The 20,158-nt window shown below is 41.0% G+C and overlaps 3 protein-coding genes and 1 pseudogene across 5 annotated transcripts; 1 reads left to right on the forward strand and 3 right to left on the reverse strand.

Moving 5' to 3' along the window:
- Positions 1–189: 189 nt before the first annotated feature.
- Positions 190–16,383, reverse strand: LOC104716158 (uncharacterized). Of its 2 annotated transcripts, XM_087468014.1 has the most exons (3): positions 16,284–16,383; positions 1,785–2,191; positions 190–1,683 (listed from the first exon to the last, which is right to left on the reverse strand). In XM_087468014.1, the coding sequence occupies exons 2-3, from the start codon at positions 1,933–1,935 to the stop codon at positions 422–424; spliced, it is 1,413 nt and encodes a 470-aa protein (XP_087324140.1). In that variant the 5' UTR covers positions 1,936–2,191; positions 16,284–16,383; the 3' UTR covers positions 190–421. The 2 variants fall into 2 exon arrangements, with proteins under 2 accessions (XP_087324140.1, XP_010431828.1); XM_010433526.3 differs by lacking the exon at positions 16,284–16,383 and having other exon boundaries at positions 1,785–2,253.
- Positions 4,799–16,062, reverse strand: LOC104719908 (pre-mRNA-processing-splicing factor 8B-like; annotated as a pseudogene). The gene is made up of 25 exons (XR_015567810.1): positions 15,661–16,062; positions 15,447–15,570; positions 15,282–15,374; positions 14,785–15,175; positions 14,347–14,684; positions 12,795–12,946; positions 11,911–12,701; positions 11,531–11,799; positions 11,039–11,353; positions 10,650–10,944; positions 10,107–10,561; positions 9,904–10,030; positions 9,546–9,787; positions 9,329–9,452; positions 8,949–9,246; positions 8,451–8,704; positions 7,701–8,317; positions 7,507–7,620; positions 7,168–7,422; positions 6,614–7,053; positions 6,281–6,438; positions 5,985–6,182; positions 5,622–5,900; positions 5,287–5,529; positions 4,799–5,186 (listed from the first exon to the last, which is right to left on the reverse strand). The product of XR_015567810.1 is annotated as a pre-mRNA-processing-splicing factor 8B-like (transcript).
- Positions 16,308–18,079, forward strand: LOC104716160 (uncharacterized). Its single transcript, XM_087468017.1, has 6 exons — positions 16,308–16,627; positions 16,881–17,080; positions 17,160–17,300; positions 17,388–17,468; positions 17,581–17,705; positions 17,782–18,079. Exons 1-6 carry the CDS (start codon positions 16,402–16,404, stop codon positions 17,828–17,830), a joined length of 822 nt encoding a protein of 273 aa, XP_087324143.1. The 5' UTR covers positions 16,308–16,401; the 3' UTR covers positions 17,831–18,079.
- An 8-nt stretch (positions 18,080–18,087) lies between these two features.
- LOC104716161 (5'-methylthioadenosine nucleosidase) lies at positions 18,088–20,118 on the reverse strand. The gene is made up of 8 exons (XM_010433529.3): positions 19,791–20,118; positions 19,635–19,698; positions 19,450–19,541; positions 19,186–19,292; positions 18,861–18,935; positions 18,696–18,770; positions 18,530–18,622; positions 18,088–18,445 (listed from the first exon to the last, which is right to left on the reverse strand). Exons 1-8 carry the CDS (start codon positions 20,047–20,049, stop codon positions 18,248–18,250), a joined length of 963 nt encoding a protein of 320 aa, XP_010431831.2. The 5' UTR covers positions 20,050–20,118; the 3' UTR covers positions 18,088–18,247.
- Positions 20,119–20,158: the final 40 nt, after the last annotated feature.

The raw sequence follows: 20,158 nt of genomic DNA on the forward strand, positions 1-20,158 counted from the left end.
GGACGCACATACTATATCTAATCTAATGAAAGATTTGCACTTTTGACCATCTCCCTCCAATATGTTATTTTCTTAATTACTATCGAACTTCATTTTACATACCTCTGACTTATAATGTTGATGAATATATGTAACATGATTGCAAATTGTTAATTACATTGATCACGGCCTTAAGCTGAACTCATCTCATAACGAAAGAAACGTATCATTATCAAATAATATTATTGTTGGAAGATTGTATGCTGGGAATATAAACAAACAAAACAGTCGTCTACACATAGAAGATAACTCAGCGACATATAAAAAGCCAACAACAAAAGAGAATATTAAACACATGCAAAGATAACAATTAAAAAGGCAACACGTTGATTATACATCAAGTATACGTACATATATATATATACGTATTATAAGAAGTTTCTCAAGGGTGTGAAGGCAACGGAGGCCATTTCCCGAACTTGGGGTGGTGAATGTATTTTGGAGGAAGAGGCGGAAACTTAGGAAGTGGTGGAAGTGGCGGACATGGCTTCTTTGGAATCACCACCGGTGGTTTGTATACTGGTACCGGCGGAGGACACGGCTTTTTCGGGATCACAACAGGTGGTATGTAGATTGGTGGATGCTCTATCTTTGGCGGCGGCTTGTATATTGGAACCGGCGGTGGAAGATCTATCTTTGGCGGACACGGTTTCTTCGGCGGCTTGTGGATTGGTACCGACGGTGGTACCACTATCTTTGGCGGCGGCTTGTGTACTGGAACCGGCGCCGGTGGGTCAACTTTCTTCGGTGGTGGCTTGTAAACCGGTACGGGAGGTGGAAGCTCGACCTTAGGCGGACATGGCTTCTTCGGGATATGCGGTGGCTTGTGTACCGGAACCGGAGGTGGGTGCTCGACCTTTGGCGGTGGCTTGTAAACCGGTACCGTAGGTGGGTGCTCGACCTTTGGTGGCGGCTTGTAAACCGGAACCGGAGGTGGGTGTTCCACCTTAGGCGGACATGGCTTCTTATGGATGGGCGGTGGAAGCTCTACCTTTGGCGGTGGCTTGTAAACTGGTACCGGAGGTGGGTGCTCAATCTTCGGCGGGTTAGGTGGACAGGGCTTCTTAGTAATCGGCGGTGGAAGTTCTACCTTTGGTGGTGGCTCGTAAACGGGGACAGGTGGTGGAACCTCTTTCTTTGGCGGTGGATCGTAAACCGGAACCGGAGGCGGGACTTCTACCTTTGGCGGCGGCTCGTAAACCGGAACCGGGGGTGGAACCTCCTCAGGAGGGCTGTATTTAGGTGGACATGGTTTCTTGAGAAAAGGGGGAAGTTCCAAAGGCGGAGGTAAAGGGAAAGGATGATGAAAGCCCTTAAAAGGAGGTAACTTAGGCATATGCCAGAAGAATTTCGAAACGCAAATTTCGGGTGAAAACTTCAGGTTTTGTTTGAGACCCAAAACGTGTTTATCCCCGGATTTGGATATATACACGATCTTGGTTGACTCGAGGCCATCGTGAGCTGGACAAGGGGTTCCGGACGCGCTGTGAAGCTGAGCGTAACACTCCTCCTTTAAAGCTCCGTCGTCGGAGACAATGTCATGAGGAATGTTCAGACCAAACTTTCCTTTATCGTCAATGTTTCCCGAACCTTTTGTAACAAAATGGCCTTTATTCACCTTACAGTCAATCGTCACTCGGAGTCCTATAACAAAATAATATCACACATTGATCAAACAATCACAAAAAAAAAAAAAAAAAAAAACTATACATTACAAAAGTTTTTAATGTTGGTTATTAAGTTGCCTGAAAATGCATGGGGGTTTTTGATCTTGCTCTCGGCGTAACCGACAACTTCGACGACACGAGCGACTGAGAGAGTAGTCGCTGATAAGAGAACCGACACGAGAAGGAGGAGGCACGGAACCGAACCTCGAGGTTCGGCTAAGATCCTCATTGGGATTCACACCCTCTGAGATCTTTGACACACTTGTCTTTCGCTTGCTGAAAATTTAAAGTATATAAAAGAAGAAAGAAACTCTATGATATATATAGAGTATTAGTGGGAGAAGGTGATATGATTATAGCGAGACTTCCTTTCCTTTATATAATGGTTTTATCAAAGAATTTTTTGAAGTTGGGAACTTAATAATTACTGTTTCCTAATTAACCTCTTTTTTTTTCTTTACCAACAATAATTGGATTCGGCGGTTCTATTATTTTTGTATCATTTATTAAATAATTGTATGGTCCATCTTATCGTTGTTACTTTCGTCTATAAGGTACTTTATGAATTTTTTTCATGCAGGGTGGTTGAAACCTATTGACTTTTTTTGTTTATTTTCCTTAATACGACAACGGTATTCAAATTTACTTTTTGTTTCTCTCATCAACGATATTGCACGAGACACATGCGTAGAACTTTTTCTGCCACAGGGAGATCCGCAAATATATATATATATATATATATATAGTTAATTTTATTGGTATAGAGGTTGCAGGATGAACATGCATCTATGGTGTAACTTTTTTTCTTTTCCCTCTCGCACACAAGCTATATAGGTTTATCTGAAAAAAAAAAAAAAAAAAAGGAAATGAACTAAAAAGTGCGTGTAATATATATACAACCGAAAATTGAATCGAGTCACCACATTATGGTTAGAAGAGAAACTTAAATGTTCATGGAAGAAAAAAAAAATATATAGAGTCACACTACTTGTCGGCTTGTAGTTCTTGTCTACTCCATATTAATTCTTTGTACGGCCGGAAAGTCATTACCATGCTAACAAATATATATTCTTAATTTTTAGAAATGATTCATGTACACACTGAGTTATTGTACGACATGCAGCCATGACCTACCGTTTTAACCAACGAACCGCGCGTATATTAATTTTTTTTTTAAAGTATAAAGTAACGAAATTGGTCAGGGATCAGGATTCAGGAGGCTTGATTTATTGGCATTATTGGTTACCGGAGAGAGAAGTTAATATTTATCATCAATCTACTTCGTCTTTGAAGTTGGCAAGGCCCTTCAATCAATGCAGCCAGCTCAAAAACCTACTAGTATTTGGTTTTTCTTGGTAAAATTTGGTTTTGTTCGAAATGAAAAGAAGAGCCGATGAACACTTAAGAAACACGAAAAACCTAGCAACTATATATGTATTGAAACGATTAATTGTCGTTCGGTTTGCTAGGTGTTACAAACTTACAATGAAAACTAGAAATCAAATTGGAGGATTGTTTTTCTTGATTGGTACTATGGTTAAGTGACTTAAGTCAAATGATATGTGAGCGATATCATCATATCATTATGTCCAATACTGCCATATTAAAGCTCTACCTACTCATCCACGCCCATTAATACGGTGGCTTTGGACAGTTGTACAATAAGAGGCTGAAGTTGAAAGTCGTTATATTCATATCTTCCGGTATAATATCATCTTCAGAAGAATTACTTGCATGAGATCACCAAATAATAAGGCTCATATTTTCTTAAATACGAATACATGTAATAAATAGCGTAATTGTGTAGATGGCGAGTGTAGTCGATCGGGGTATAACCTATAGCGACTATGCCTTCTTTGAAATTATAAATATATAATCGCTAATTTAAGAAACATATACAGATGTTTATTATGTAAGATTTTTTTTTTCCAATATATAGAGCTTCTTTTGTTATAATATATTGCATTTGGTTTATGTATACTCGTATGATGTACATAATATTAAAATATGTTTATTTATAAGGAAAACAGAATTCGCCAATACTAATTTTGCACGTAAACGAAATATTATTTATTTTACATTTACAGTTAATTATAATTTTAAAAATCCTATCTTAGGTAGCAAGTAATTTTTTTTTTAAATCTAATATTGGGGCGCGCAACCAAGAAGGCAAGAACATAGTCCCACATGGTGTGAGTTTTGCGGTATTATTATTTTGTTAGGTGACATGCGATAAATATGTGAACTGTATATGGTTCCACATTGATTTTATCGAAAATTGTTTTATGTAGTTTTTTTTTGGTTTTCCATAAAAAATAAGACGGACTTAAAATATCCCGACTAATCCAGATCTGGATGTTGACATATTCTCTGAGAATACAACTGCATTGTTTACATAACATAAACTGGCAGAGATATATTGAATGTAAAGGACGCATGGACGAAGAAATCATTTTTACTAATTCTAGAAGTAAACACAAAGGTTGATGTCCAAATTTTACGGATGGTTTGAAATGTGGACAGTACTTAGCTCCAACAAAAGTAAAACAATGTGGAGACATCTCATCGGTTAGTTTCTCAATTGGTCTCTGACAATGTCACCACGAAATTTGAGTTTTTGATCAATGATAAAAGCGCATATAGAAAGAAATATTTTGTTGGGAATTTCAGAATGCTAGATTTTGACTTGTCTAACGACGACAACAAGAACTAATTTAACAATTATTCAGAAAGAAATTGAAATGTATACATAGAAAGTGAGCATTATTTTCTGTTTAAAGCCAATCAAAATGCGTTCATCAACATTTTAAACAATTGTAAAGAGTTGGGTTCTAGATTATAGAAATGGTAAAATGTACGACAGAATCACAAGAGCAAGGGGTTATGCTATAGATAAATAAAAAGTAGTCTGGTTTGGCGGCATGTCCAAAATATCAAATCTTGGGTATGTACATGTGAAATTGTATATAATTGAAGTAATATTACCAAGGCACATTTCCGAAAAAGATGAATATCATATACAATTAGAAAGAGTAAGCAAGTTTATGTGAGGCATGCATGTATTAAGGAAGTAATATTAGAGAAAGAAAAAATCGACCAAACAATGGAGCGACTCTCCAAAGGCAAAAAACCTCACATCATAACCTATACAGAGGGAATTATAGTGAAGATCTTTTGTCCAAAGACTACATACGCTGATGGAGGTTAATTCTCTTTTCAATCTCGCCATTCAATTCATTCCACAACAATTTGCACACTAATTTAGAATTATACATCTAATTAAAAGTCTTAAGCAAAAGTGTCCTCACGAACGGGGTCATGACCGTCATCCTCCTCCATGTTGCTAAACTCTAGGAAATGAGTGGGTCGATGATCTTGGTGAAAGAACTCCTTCGGGGTTCCGAGTTTCAAGCTGTATTGCATGATCAGCGTGTGCTTCACTCCCATGAAGTTGTAGTTCCAGGGTCCGTTCTCAGGAACCTATCATTCAACAATGTGTCTCATTTCAATACTACATATAATAAAAATATCATAACAAGGACAAAACACAACAATCAAGGGATACTCTGTGTGTTCTCACCATATAGAAACCGAAGAAGCGGTCACTCAAGAGCATCTGAACCTTCTCGTAGTGGGTAGGAAGGTAACCCTGAGGATTGCTGCCTGTGTCTTTGTTCAACCGTCCCCATTCATATCCGGCTTGCGTCAGCTTGTATGATGTCAAAGAGCAGGAACCAGGAGTGAAACTGCATGTCAGTATGATGCATTTTTCTCCGTCCCATTTCTTATTATTTTCCAGAAAACGGGAGTGAGAGGTCACATCCTATAGCAAACCATGACAAAAAAAAAAAAAAAAAAATCAGTTGTTGAGTGTAAAGTCTGTAATTCGGAAAGAATGTATGTATCTATGCATACCTCTGGTGACAACTGAGGAAGCTCGTTAGGCTGTGTGTGCATCCATCCCAAGGGCTCTAGATCATCCAAGAAATCATGCTCTGGAAGAGATGACGGCAGGAGAACTTGCTGGTGAGTTCCCCTTTGCGGCACCATCACAACGCAACGGATCTCTTTCACTTGGGGATTATCTGGGGGACTCATCCCATATAAGTATCCACAAATTTGAGTTCGAAGATCTGCTATGCATATGAACTTCTTCAATATGTTCTTTGGCATAATGTACGTGTATCCGGTTTCCTGGGAACAACAAACAAATACGTTTTAGGGACACTCTACTTACTTAATTTGAATAAGTGAGTCTGAGCGAATTTGACTTCGTACCTTTATCTCGTCTGAGTTCACGTATATGTGGTTGACCCTGAGGTGGAGGTTAGTAGCTGAAATTGCGCGCACACGCCAGTCTGTTTTGGAACAGAATAGAGACTGCTCGTACGGAGTAACGGTGGCGGTAATCAGATCATCACCATGAATATTTGTGAATCTTGTCGTGACTGCAGTAAGCTGGCTAGCTTCCTTTGCCTGCAGTAGGAAACATATTTTTTAGGGTAACCAATATAAAACTAATCTCTAAATATCCTGTTCCTAGAACCTTTGAGATGAGTGGCAGTTACAAGTACCTGTTTCTCAATCTCAACTATCTGTTGCCTCTGCTGAGAGGGTGGAGTAATCTCCGCACCAAGTATTATATCTCTGATCTCTGACTGCGTCAGAGCTGACGTATTCACGCTGTTCTTTGTCGCGTAGAAAGAATGAGATCTCTAAGAGCTACCTCCACCTGAATATACAGTGAATCATCAGATCAGATGATAGTCAGGAAGGAGGATAACTACACTGAATAAAGAAAAGAGCTATATAATTTAATTCAAAAGTAGAAGCTGCAGATGCAAAGATCAGGCAGTCTAATCAGTGAATACAATGAAACACTACTTGAAAGGTGGCACAAGGGTTACCTTCATCCATTGGTCGTCAGTGAGAGAGGGCCAGATGTGATGTGACTCAGTGACTACAGATTTGTCGGGCTTCAATAACATCTTTGCCTTCTCATTATTTACGTGAAGAGCACGAAGGATCAAAATGAGTCTTTGAAAGGCGGTGTACGAAGAAATAGTCTTCAACCAATCATCATAGATATTGAAGAGGACCATCTGCGGCTCTGTGGCCTTCAAAATCAGATCACCAAATTTTTCTATTTTAAGACAAGCCTGGAATGGAAGCTGGAGTTCACTTCCCTTTATAACAATATTTGGAAAATCCAGCAGATGAACCTCAAGGGGATCCAACATTGCTTTACGAGTCACAATAACTTGTTTTGGCTGTTCTTCAACAGGGAGAGACCGGACAAGTGCAGCCCAAGGCGCTTCTGACCAGCCCAAACGCTTGTATGGATGATCTAGTGGGACAAAGATTCCAATGGGTGTTATTATAGTTATAAGATGAAACAGTGGTTACATATTACAATGCATATGCACGTTAGTAATGGAATGCATGGGAGAGGGAAAACTACCTTTAGGAATAGTTGGCCTGTTCTTGGGTTGAATATAAAAATCACACCATTGATTGGCTTTGTTGTCAGATTTCCTTCAAATGTCTTGTGGATTGTGACACGATACACATTGGTATCACCAACGAACCATATGATCGGATTGCTGAATATTTCACCATAGTTTTGTGATGACAAATATGGCTCCGTAGGCTCAGATGAGTACAATTGTAAACCTTTCCTTACCCTCTCTCTCAACAGATATAGAGCGGGATTTGACTGTAGAATTTAAAAGCACAAACAATTAAGAGTCACATATGTAAAAGCCTAATAAAAATACACACCACGAAAGAGTTCTAGTACCTTCATGATCTTGTTCATTGCTTGAGCAAGCAGCGGTTTTGATTTTTGAACCAGGGAACCAATTACCAAAGGCAGAATGCAAGTTGTAGGCCAAATCAAGCCCAACCATAACACCTGCAAGGGTTTTATCAAAATATGAAACTTACTGCAGAAAAAATATAAAAAATAGGAGTTTGGAAAAAACAATAACGTACCCGTCGGAGATGGATAGATAGACATGTTGTCAGTTGTGTAATCCATGAATTTGGCCCTAGTATAGCGTTCAATATCATGGGAGTCATAATCTCCCCATCGAAGTTGTACATCTATCCAATACTTGTTACTTGCTTTCTGATCAAACATATCCTTTGATTCAGCCACTAGACTAGGCTTAGACATTGGCCATTTATGGGCAGCAAATAGAAGAACATCAGCACAAGAGGTATTCATCTTGTAACTCTTCCGTGGATGAATCGTCTCTTTCTGCACAGTTTCTATCTCCAAAGCATCCAACTCTTGATCCAGTACTTGGCAACGGTCCATAACAACACTCTCATGGATCTTTTGCCACAAATGGGCACGGAATATCTGGATCAAAGATATCTTAAGAGTAGGAATCTTTCCGTGCATAAATATTCCTGTCAGATCCAACTGGACTTGGAAACCCACATACACATTCGCTCGATTAATTGTTGGCGACCACCAGAGCGTAAATCTTCTATTCGGAATCTGGTTCAGCCCAGACCTCTGGGCATTTGTCAGCTTCTTATATTTCATCGACTCCTCAAATCCAGATGCCTTCTCCCAAAAAAGACCTTCCCATGTCGGAAAGCTGGGTTAATGGAAAGAAAAAGAATTTAGAAAAATTGATACGGAGGTAAGAAAAAAAGCTGTGAGCAAGAAAACATCAAATGTTTATGTGAAAAAGTCATAATTAATTGAGAACAAACGAAAAGGCAACTCACTATGTTCCCTTGAATAAGGTGTGCTCAAGAATACCCTCAACCCCTCCAAGAGCTTGGATGACATCAGTTCGATAATTGTTTAAGTTCCACAGTTTACCATCATGCCTCTGGTGTGTCCACCAGAAAGGATTTTGTTTCAGGGCTTGGTACTGTTTGAAGTCGGTCCGGACCCTCCAACCTTTATCATACGCTAAAGTGTGCCTATCCTTCTGAAACAGCGTATTTATGCGAGGAATTCCCCTATCCCAAGAGTCCTGTCAAATATTTTTTAACATGAGTTTAAAACTCCAAATCGAACATCAAGCTTCCCAATCAAACTTTTATAGAACTTTGTACACCTCCATAAGAGAACAAGGCAACACTTCCAGACCAGTGAAAACTATACACATAAAATGCTACTTCCAAAACTAGCGAAAGAGGGTAAAGCTAGCAAATTGATTTTTTCTCAGAACTATACACTACGTAAAGAGGCAACAAAATCAGAGGTGAAATACTTACCTCCAGATCCTCCAGCGTCAACCGTCTATTTTGGGCCTGTGCTTCCTGCCTCTTCAAAGCATACTCTGCCCACACCCGCTGTGAATCAATAAATTCGCTTTCCCAAGGCTGTATGTAACGGTAAAGATTAGGAATCAGTTGATCCTCCTCGTGGCTCATTCCACTCCTGAAATGGCTTACACCAATATCTGTCTGCTTGCTGTATCGAAGGTCACTTTGTGGGATCAAAATATGACCCATAGACAGCATTCCAAGCCCACCAATTTCCTTTGGAGTGTAGAAGATAACAGGAGGAAATCTACCAACGAAAAGAGAACAATCAAGTTTGCAAAAAAATATATATACGTTAAACATAATATAGTAAGAACGCATTTTCTTACCGACTAGGCATCTTGGAGTTCAGCCCAATCTTAACCCTTGTTTGGATTTTATTTTCACATTTAACAAGTAGATCCAAGAGCTCTTGTGTATGCACAGTGGCTTCACGGAAGTAAGTCATGAGGCCTGTACAAAACAAATAAATGTGCTCAGCTTCATGCTAGCCAAACATTATTAAACACCATCGGTACTACCAGAAGAAAAGCGCTTAGGATATACCTATCAGAGCCGTATTCCATTTATTGACGATTTTGGTAAATGTGGTTGACCCTGATGACATAAGGATCTGCCTAACACGATTCTCAAACACCTTCATGTGTTCATCATCAACCCGCAGAAAAGCAACTGCAGTCCTCTCTTTGGTTTGTTCATTCTGCAGATTCCAGACACCATCCCTCGTGTTGCTGAAAGCTTCTTGGCCCATCCTGATTTTTGGAAGTATGCGGACTTCAAAACCACACCTGCAGGCAAGAATACAAACCCCAGTCCCTATAAGCAGCACTATCAAACTATGACAAAAACAAAGGCCTAGCTAATTTATAACAGCTGGACTTGAAAACTTAGACAAAACGCATACATGCTGAAAAGCAGGTTTGGATTATCCTTGCTGTAAACGGAGACAAAGCCATTCTCCCACTCCAAGGTTGTGATGCTCCGAGGAAGACGATTCTTCATATCCCAGAAGACACTTCTACCAAGATTGACTGCAAGATGAAAAAATAATGAGACAACATTCGGTGCATAAATGATGGTCGATCAAAAAATAAAAACGGAACATACCATCATGTTTCATCAACCTCATCCTTGCATCTCTTGGCCAGCACTTTTTATTGTTATATCCCACCATGTTTTCATTGTTGGGATCAGGATTCTCGGTTAGATGACGTTGAATAAGATCCCGAGCCTCTTCATGGGTAAATTTAAACATTATATGCACTTTGTCTATATAACGAGAATAGAGTCTTATGGGATGACGTGTCTCAACTTTTGTATCCCAATAGGTCATAAACTCATTAGGCCTCTGCGATGGCCCCGCAATTTCACTCGCTCGAGTCAAACCAAGAAGCAAAAGATCTAGCACTAGTCCATAAAATTGAACAACAAACGATGCAAACTGCAGTCCCCTAATGAGCCCATACGTATTAGTATAGCTCATATCCTTGTAAGACAGCACCACGTTATTCTTGCCAGTCACATAGTTTGCAAGCTTGGGGTCAAGAACCAAACGAAGAAGGCTGAAAGAAATATAACAGAAAAGAACGTGTTACTCCACAAATTCTAGGTTTTATGTAAATAATCACTATGCATTTTATAGAGATATACCTGTTCAACACTGTAAAGTCAATCTTCTCAAAGAGTTTTTCAAACTTCGTCTGGAGCATCACCACACACTGACCATCACCTGTGTCCCATATGCCTTGCAAATTATTGATACCTTGACACCATTTGTAAACCAGAAGCGGTGGAGGCTCTGAGTCTGCAGGTTTTATCCAGTTGGGAAACAAGTGGCGCTTGTCACCCTCGTACCACAAATATTGATCAAGATAGGCATCAGTAATTTTCTCTAGGGGATCAATTTGATAGGCATCAGTAATTGATCCATAAATTCTATGCCAACCTGCAGAAAGAAAAAAGTAATAACCATCAGAATAATGTCGTGACTTAAGACGCATGTTCATAAAACTGCTCCAGAATAAGTGAATTCAACTCACTTCTTTGAAACTATGCTGAGTGAGAAGATGACGCTTTATTCGCATTAGAGCTTCATGAGGATTGTCATAAGCCTGTTCAATTAAACCAAGCTCTTCTCTCTGCTGCTGATTCAACTTCACAGCTGCACTATATGACTCTTTCAGTCTCTCAAGGGCCAAGATAAGCAACTTTGTGTCATGTTTATATGATAACGGGGGGAAAGAGATTGGTGAAAATTTTCTAGACTCCAGCCAATTAACAGTGGTGCTATATATTGCAATTCCTTCATCCGCAGTGACATATGGACCATCTTTCTGAAAATTATGCTGTCGTTCCTGCAAAAATGTTACAACGAGAAAATATTACAAACTAGAAAATCGAGAATAAAAGAACAATCAAACAGTTTGTTTGAAAAACAACAATTCGACCAGATCAATAAACGGAGCCTCTTCATAAGCATCTGAATCAAGCAACAATGATGAAGATGATATGAGTTGTGACAAGTTACAAACCTGTTCAGCCTTTAGCCAAAGTCGGGTTAACCGTCCAAGATTCTTTCTACAAACTGTCTTATCAACAGTAGCCCCTCTTCTGATACGCTCACGGTTGTAGTGAGCAACATTTGTCCACCAATCAGCCTTTGACTTAACATATCGGAGGATCATATTCTCAATTGCCACAGGTAGACCAGGGACCTTCCATGGTATATTAGCTTTCCAGCACCGCCATGCCTCACTAAGGTGCTGCAATATCGTCCGCGCTTTATTTTGCTTGATACCCTCTGCACATTAGCAGACAGTAAAAAATCAAGAAATAAGAGATAAAATTGAAGGAAAGCAATCCCATCCTTGAGCAACACAAAAACAAATCCGTTATAAACGCAAGAGCTAACCTGGCATTGCATCAATGACATCATGCATGACAGCAGCTCGAAGCTCCAAATCAAAATGGCTTTCAACTCTCTGTTTTGTGACAGTTTTGGCCACTCCCTTTGAGTGACGCCCCTCAAATTGACGTGCAAGCAGGTTACGTAACCATCGTTCTAGAAGAGGAAATATTCCACGAAGGAAAAACAACCATACCCTCCACATTGGAGCCCAAAATCCACACCCTGGTCCTTTACCCACAGGACCGGTATTGAAACGGTAATAGATCAAGTGTTTCAAATCCTTGCACATCCTGATTTGTCTCATAAGTCTATACTTATTACGGTACATACCCGTCAATTGGCCAACATGGGAGAAAATATATCGTAGGCCATCAGCCAATTGAAAGGCATCAACATTACCAAGTCGGAACTGAACATTTGCATCAACTACAAGTTTTGTCAACCGGAGGATCTCACGGCAGAGATGAAAAGCGTTCCCAAAACGTGACTTCTTCCGCTCCTTGGTTGTCAGAGTTTTCACAGGCTTGAGGTTGAAGTTATAATCAAGGTGGAGGTAGTTCAAACTCTTCCTGTGAATCAACAGGTTCAGCATATTATGACCCTGCCGGCACACTTGCAGACCAACTTCAACCCAATCCAGTTCGGTGCTCTGGAAAAACTTTGTAGCTGCAAGAGATTGGAACAAGTGCTTCTTCCTCTGAGCCTTAGGTGGTCTATGGTGCAGCTCATTCAACACATAACATTTCAAAAGCTTCTGGTAACTAACGCGAACTTTGACTGGATATGCTGGAGGACTGCAATAAATGAGATCACTAGACGTTAGAACACTGACTAGAAAATTTCAAAGGGGAAAGAGAGCTTAAGTAGCATCAGAAAAATAAGCTTACCAGTGCTCCTTAAACCACTCTGCAACAAGGGGTATATCTTCAGCCCGCCGAGTCCTCCCAGACCTCATATTGAAAGGCCGAGGGGCAAACAACAATGAAATGCCAGCAGCTGTAGTGTCAGTGTAGAGTGAGGAGTTTTTCAGCAACGGTTCCTGATGGAACCCGGGTCATGACCGTACCGCGGTGAGAACCGGTACATTGGTACCATCGTCTAGCAGCTCGCGTAGGAGCATAAAAGTCGGTCCAGAACATCAACGCGGCATCTACCAGTCCCCAAGGATCATCTAGGAGGAGCAAGACAACGTCATCTAATGAGCAATACAAGGCCAAGCTCCAACCTTACACCAATGGCTCATGGCTAGCATCACCAATGAAGAGCCTTGGGTGCGACCAGCTTTGGGAAGCTTGATTTGTGTGTCTTCACCATCACGCTAGCGTGAAGACACCCCTAAGTCATTAGAAGGAGCTGTACTCTTTTTCCTACTTCGGGTTTGTCCCAATGGGTTTACCGAAGGGGTTTTAACGAGGCAGCGAGCTCTAGTGCATCTCCACTTCGTTCCCGCTTGGCTCATGACTTGGAAACTTTCATTAACAAGATTATGGGCCAAGGAAGTGAAGATCCTATCAGCCACGTCCCACCAATGACGTGGCAACCCTATCTCCTTCCTTCCTTTCCTTTATTTTCTTTGAACTCTCTTATGACCGTTGGATGGTCTTTGTTCCCTTTTTGCTTTTGCTTTTACTTTATGGCCAAGTGTATGGTTCAGATCATGGCCGCGCGTCTAGGGTTTTAGTGTCCCCCTTATGTAAGCTTGCCTATATAAAGGCCTAAACCCTCATTGTAGAAAAAAAGACTGGAATATAGAAATTATTGGCCCAAAGATTGGATCTTTGTTCATTCCTCTCTCCCGCTCAAGTCCGGGACTTGGCTCTAGAGAAACCCTAGAAGGTTCAAGAACCGGGTTCATGACCTTCTAGTCCGACCGTATCACGGGCCGAGCCATCTCCCGTGTGTCGTCGACTCAATCCACCGTCCATTCATCCCCATCTATCCGAGAGACAAACGAGTCGAGCATCTCCTCGCGAATCTCTCTCCGTCCGTTCTTGTCGTTCCTTTGTCCCGTTTCCTTCCGTACTTCGCTCCATCCGCGGCGTCCATCCGTACGCAGCGTCTGTTCCCATCCGCGTTCCATCCGCTCACTCGTCCATCCGACGCGTCTGTACGTCCGTTTATCCGCCGCGTCCGACCATCCGTCCGTACGTCCGTACGCAGCGTCCGTTTCCATCCGTTTCCTAACTAGAGCCGAACGAGTCGAGTATCTCCTTGTGACGCTCTAGTCTATCCGCGTTCCATCCGCTCACTCGTCCATCCGACGCGTCCGTACGTCCGTTTATCCGCCGCGTCCGACCATCTGTCCGTACGTCCGCTGTTCCACGTCCATTCGCGTCCATTCTCGTCCCTAACCGAACCGCTTCTCCGATCCGCTCCGCTGTATCCTCCGTCCGTACGTCCGTGAACCACGTCCGTAGTCCGGGGTCACATCAGTTCCACTCCTTCTGGTAACACAAAGTCATCCTCATCATCATCAGAACCATTACTTTTGCGCTGTTTCTTATTAGTGTTATTTGAGTTACTTATTGGGTGAATTAGTGGATCATAATAGAACGCAGGAAGATCAGGATCCTCAGTCTTTATGTACATAACCATGGGAACGTGATAGACACAGAGCTTTACTTTCCTGGGCCTATTATTGTACAGATGGGGGAAAGCTACTCTGTACTCAGTTCGCAGAGGGGATCGAATGATAAGCTTGTCGATGTCATTAAATTCATTCCAGTCCTCATCCCCTTTCTCCATATCACGATGCAAAGGCTCAAACTTAGGACCGCCTGGAAAAAAGTACCGGAATGCATAAGAAAAAGAGAACAGAAGGACAGCAGCTCAAAAAGAATACATAAGATATAGAGCACAGAAGGACGATCGTGTAACCTGGTATGCACATGTTCAGTGCCTTTGCTGTGAAGAAGGATGGCATGTCAAACAAGTAGAAGTAGTTGCGATCAACCAAATCAGACAACAACTGGGCTGCAAGTCTGTGAAGGGTTGACATAATTGGAAGCGAGAGATTCCACGTCCGGTAACTTGGACCATTGATCAGTTTAGTTTTGACACGTGGCTTGTGGTCGTAAAACCAAGAGTATACAGCAGAATCTTCTTCCTCGTCAAGCTCCAATTGAATAGGCTCCAGGGGATCAACGTCCAACAGGTTATCAGCATAGTCTAGAGGAGGCTCCTCATCATCAAATGGTGGAAAACGCATTCTTTTGAAATGACGACGATCCCTCTTTTCCCTTCTCATCATTATCCACATAGAACCCCACTGAAAACCAGAGACAAGGAAAGAACCATCACTCCCAGAAATTTAAAAACGCACATACACAAAAGTAAAGAGAGAGTGAGAGGGAGAGAGGTTATCATCCACCCACCTGAGCCATGTAAATAGGCTCCACAACCCATGGTACCTCGTTCACAAAAGTAATAGCTCCGGTGATATGATACAAGACCTTCACGTCTCGGACCTGGAAGAAATCTGAGTATAAAAATTTTGAGCAAAAGCGGGATCTGAGTATCCTTTAAAACTAAATGAGTACCTGCTGCCAGGGCATAGGCATATTCTCCAGGAGCTTAAAAACTGCGTGAGGGGCGAACTTAAGTGCTCCAAGATACACACGTTTATCAAGACGGTGTTTCTTCGATGACATATCACCATGATCCCTGCATCAATAAGAATGCAAAGAAATTTCAATCCCAAGTAAACCCCAAACCTAAAATTGGGAAATCGAAAGTGAAAAGATAGAAACTCGCCTGATGATCTTCCTAACGTGCTCAGGTGGCATGTCTTCCTTCTGAGTTTCCACGAACCCAAACTTTCTCTTCTCGCCGTACCGTTTGGAATTTAGCTGCATCCATACTCTGGCCTTCTTCTCAAGTTTCGCCTCCGCCTCCTCGAGATTCGGTTCCGTCGGAGGATTCCGATTAGAAAACTCAGCGGGCTGTGCCGTGTAAGAAGGAAACTCAGCGGGTGTCAGCATCCTTGAACCGTCCGTACCAGGAGGAGCTATAGTCGTACCATCGTTGTTCCACATAGCTTCAGATTTCAAATCCAAACGCACAGCGAAATCTCAGAGGAGGAAACCCTAAAAACCCCCGTGCAAGCCTTGATGAGCACGAAAAAAAAAACCCTAAATCACCGACGTCGGGGTGAGATGAGGTCGGTAAGAAGACGATTATTAACAGACCCCGATGTATATAAAATAGGGTGAAAAAAACTTAATAATGTCGGTTATTCGAACCGTCTGACTCTACTAGAGTAATGGAACTCTAGCAAAGTAAGTGGGCCTTTTGATATCTAAAATTGGGCCTGAAATTGTGCACATAGCCTTAACCGTCGTTGTGTGGGTAATTCAGTAAAATTAGGGCAAGTCAACGAAAACCAGACTTTATTTATGTCGATCGTTAAAAAAAAAAAGTTACCTTTTTTCACTCTGCCGAGAAAATCAAAGACAGAAGAAGAAGAAGAAGAAAAGCGAAAAAAAAAGGCAAAACATGAAGACGACGACGAAGACTCCGATCCACGCGGTGTGGTCATGGGTCAGGAGGCAACCTCCGAAGGTGAAGGCTTTTCTCGCCGTGGTCACTGGCATGGCGACTTTGGTTCTTCTCAGATTCATTGTTGTCGATCACGACAATCTCTTTGTTGCCGCTGAGGCTGTTCATTCCATCGGGATCTGTGTTCTCATCTACAAACTCATGAAGGAGAAGACCTGTGCTGGTTCAATTCTTATCTCTCTCTTTTCTTTTCTTCACATCCAATTAAATTAATTCTAGGGTTTTTCAACTCCCCTCAGCTTTCTGATCGTAGTATGTATTCGTCCCTTCCTAGCAAAATTACTTGTCAACGTCACAGCTCTCTTGTTTATTCCCTCAATAAATTTTCAGGCTTTGATCAGGATTACATTGGATTACCACTATTAGCAATAAAGCCGTGAGCTCATGACTTTGTGAATGTCTTTTTTATTTTGCAGGATTGTCACTGAAATCTCAGGAGCTTACGGCTATTTTTCTAGCGGTTAGGCTGTATTGCAGCTTTGTTATGGAATATGATATACATACCATTCTCGACTTGGCTACTTTGGGAACTACTCTCTGGGTTATATTTATGATCCGTTTTAAGCTTAGAGCTAGTTACATGGAGGATAAAGACAACTTTGCTCTCTATTATGTGGTAAGTCTATCTGGTTGACTTGTCATCACCATGACTTATAAGCTGTGCAGTAACAATGATTTGATTTTGATTTTTTCAGCTTGTGCCCTGTGTTGTGTTAGCTGTGTTGATCCATCCATCGACCTCCCATAACATATTAAACAGGATTTCATGGGCATTATGTGTATACCTTGAAGCTGTTTCAGTCCTGCCTCAGCTTCGTGTGATGCAGAACACAAAGGTCACAACTTTATTTCACTATGGCAAATTTGAGAACTGAACGGAACACATTTGTTTTACTCTCTCCACATCTATTTGGTTGTTTCAGATTGTTGAGCCCTTCACGGCTCATTATGTTTTCGCACTTGGAGTAGCAAGGTTCCTTAGCTGTGCCCACTGGGTTTTACAGGTTAGTTTTGATCCAATAGCAGTTCTGATACTCGATTGGATCAATACACTGAAAGATAATTTCGAAAGCTCAAAAAGTGGTCTTGTACAATGTCTAATGTGTTGAAAAACAGGTTGTGGACACGCGGGGACGGTTGCTTGTAGCATTGGGTTATGGATTGTGGCCATCAATGGTTCTTATCTCAGAAATTGTTCAAACATTCATCTTGGCAGATTTCTGTTACTACTACGTCAAAAGGTACACGTTTACACCTTTAACTTCAACATTTTAGCTCTTTATATAACTCAAAAGTTTCAATCTTTTTCTTCTGCAGCGTTTTCGGAGGGCAGCTTGTATTGCGGCTTCCATCTGGAGTAGTATAAAGTCAAAACTCAAAAGGATAGATATACACTCCAACGATTTCCGATGAGCTTGCCAGACATTACAATCAGAAAAGACAGCTCAATTTTTTTTTTCTTTACCTCTGATTTCACCGTTCATATGGTGGTCTGAGGTTGCACAAGTGACTCGGTAACTAATTAATTTTACTGTGTTGTATATTTTTGACTATGAAGGGATTTTATGTCTGTCCGGTCGATTAGGTATCTTTTGTCAAACTGACATTTTTAAAACTCGGGTCTCCGGAAAACAAACTGTATTTTGATAACAATTAAAAGCGAGGACGTCTTAAAATTTGAAGTGTATTATCGAGTAATAAAATCACCGGTGAATGAGTGAAAATGCAACAATGAGAATGCATTGCAAGAAAAATCACGGTGGATAAAAGAAGAAAACAAAAGTTAAAGGTCTGAAAGGTTCTTCCCATTGATGAAGTTGATCACTTTAGTGGCCGTTTCCTCTAGTGCAGCAGTCACAACTGTCAAGTTCAGCAAGAACTCTTCTGCCGTAGGTTTATCTCCGTCCACAAGATCGGTAACAGCTTTGAGGAACATGACTGGTACTTTCAGAAGATCAGCCACGTATGCCACAGCAGCACCCTGAAGAATCAAGAGCCAAGTGAGTTTCAATATGATTTTCTTGCTAGATTTCAGTCATTCAGGGTTGTTAACATGACAACTTACCTCCATGTCTTTTAGCGTAGCATCATTGGCAATGATCAATGATTCATCTTGCGTGGACATATCCAAGGAGTCACCAGTAGATAACCTACCAATCTGAAACACCCGATTTTCTGATAAAACTGAAATAGTTAAACGAGCCAAGTTGCATTGTGAGTCTATTAAATACCTTCAGATTGAGTTCCTTGAGGAGATTGGGTGTCGAGAATGACTGACGAAGGCCAACTCCATACAGATCAAACATCTAAAAGAATACAGAAACATTGCTCAGGAACTTGCAAGATGAAACAGGGGGAAAAAGGAAGCACTAAAGATGAAAGGAAGAAGAACCAACCGGGATTGGTATTCTTCTATCATGGAAGACGACATCAGATACAAGGAATACATCGCCTATGTTGGCTCCTTTGACCTGCATATGCTCAGCCGATCAGCACTTAAGTTACATGAAAATAAACCAACTTCCACTATATGTAAATAGAGAGATTTCCATGATGCAACTTAAATTTCAGACGACTAGACAGACTGAAATCATCAAGTTCAGTAAATGAGTAACTAAACCAAGATCCAGAAATAATAAACTATGGCATTCTCACACAAGTAGAGAAAGAAGGATGCTGGAAGTGAGGACAGAGTAGCATGAGAAGTAAAAAAGAAGTAACCTTGAAGGCACCGCAGGTTCCAGCATTGATAATAATGTCAGGTTGTAAAGCTTGGATAGAAGCAAAAGTAATGAGAGAAGCTGGAACAGTTCCGACACTATCAATCCCTGGAGAGAAGAATTCAAATGCATTCATATTCCTAAGTCAAGCTCATTTCATCAAAAGCATAACACAAGAACAAATCTCATTCATACTAAGGAAGGAAAGCTCATCATACTAAGAAAGAACAAAGCTAAATCTGAGAGTACGAGAAGCAAAAGTGACCTAAAGCTGCATCTCTTCCGGGGCAAACTACATTGATTCGAAGATCATTATGAACGCCGTGATACAGAATCCAGGGGAGTCCTTTACCAAGCCTGCAAAAAGCATCAAACCAAAACCAGAGTTTAGTCGAGATATCAGATTTGAAACAAGCAGAAAGAAAGAGTAATCGTAGGAGAGCTCTTAACGGAGAATCAGTAGTTTCAGAGAGTCCAAACTTGTTGACCAAAGGTAGAGCCTCCGCTTGCATAGCTGCAGCTCCATCAGAAAACAAATGGTAAGAAGAAGAAGAAATCGATTCGGGAATCTCCGTAAACGAGAGATGTAAAGAGAGAGTAGAGTACCGATGACGAAGACGACCGTGGAGATCGGTCGAGTACTATCCGATTGAGCAGCCTTGGGTTTTTCGATGTCGCTTGATCCATCTCCATGAGGAGCCATACCTTCCGATTCTCTTCCGATTTTGATTTCCCAGGAAAAATCCGACAATCGGGAAGAAACGCCACGAAACCCCGGCGAATCAGAGATACTTTTTTTTTTTTTTTTTTTTTTTTTACCTTTTGGCCCTTTTTGTTTCCTTTGCGTTACCAAAGAAGAATTCATTAAAACATTTATAAAATAACATCAATTTTGTTATTTTGTACTAATGAACATTATTATTTTAAATTAATCAAAATTTTTAAGTAGGAGGATCGTACGACTAAATAATACC

Source organism: Camelina sativa, chromosome 10 (assembly GCF_030686135.1).
Source record: "Camelina sativa cultivar CO46 ecotype springtype chromosome 10, ASM3068613v1".
Classification (NCBI taxonomy): Eukaryota; Viridiplantae; Streptophyta; class Magnoliopsida; order Brassicales; family Brassicaceae; genus Camelina; species Camelina sativa.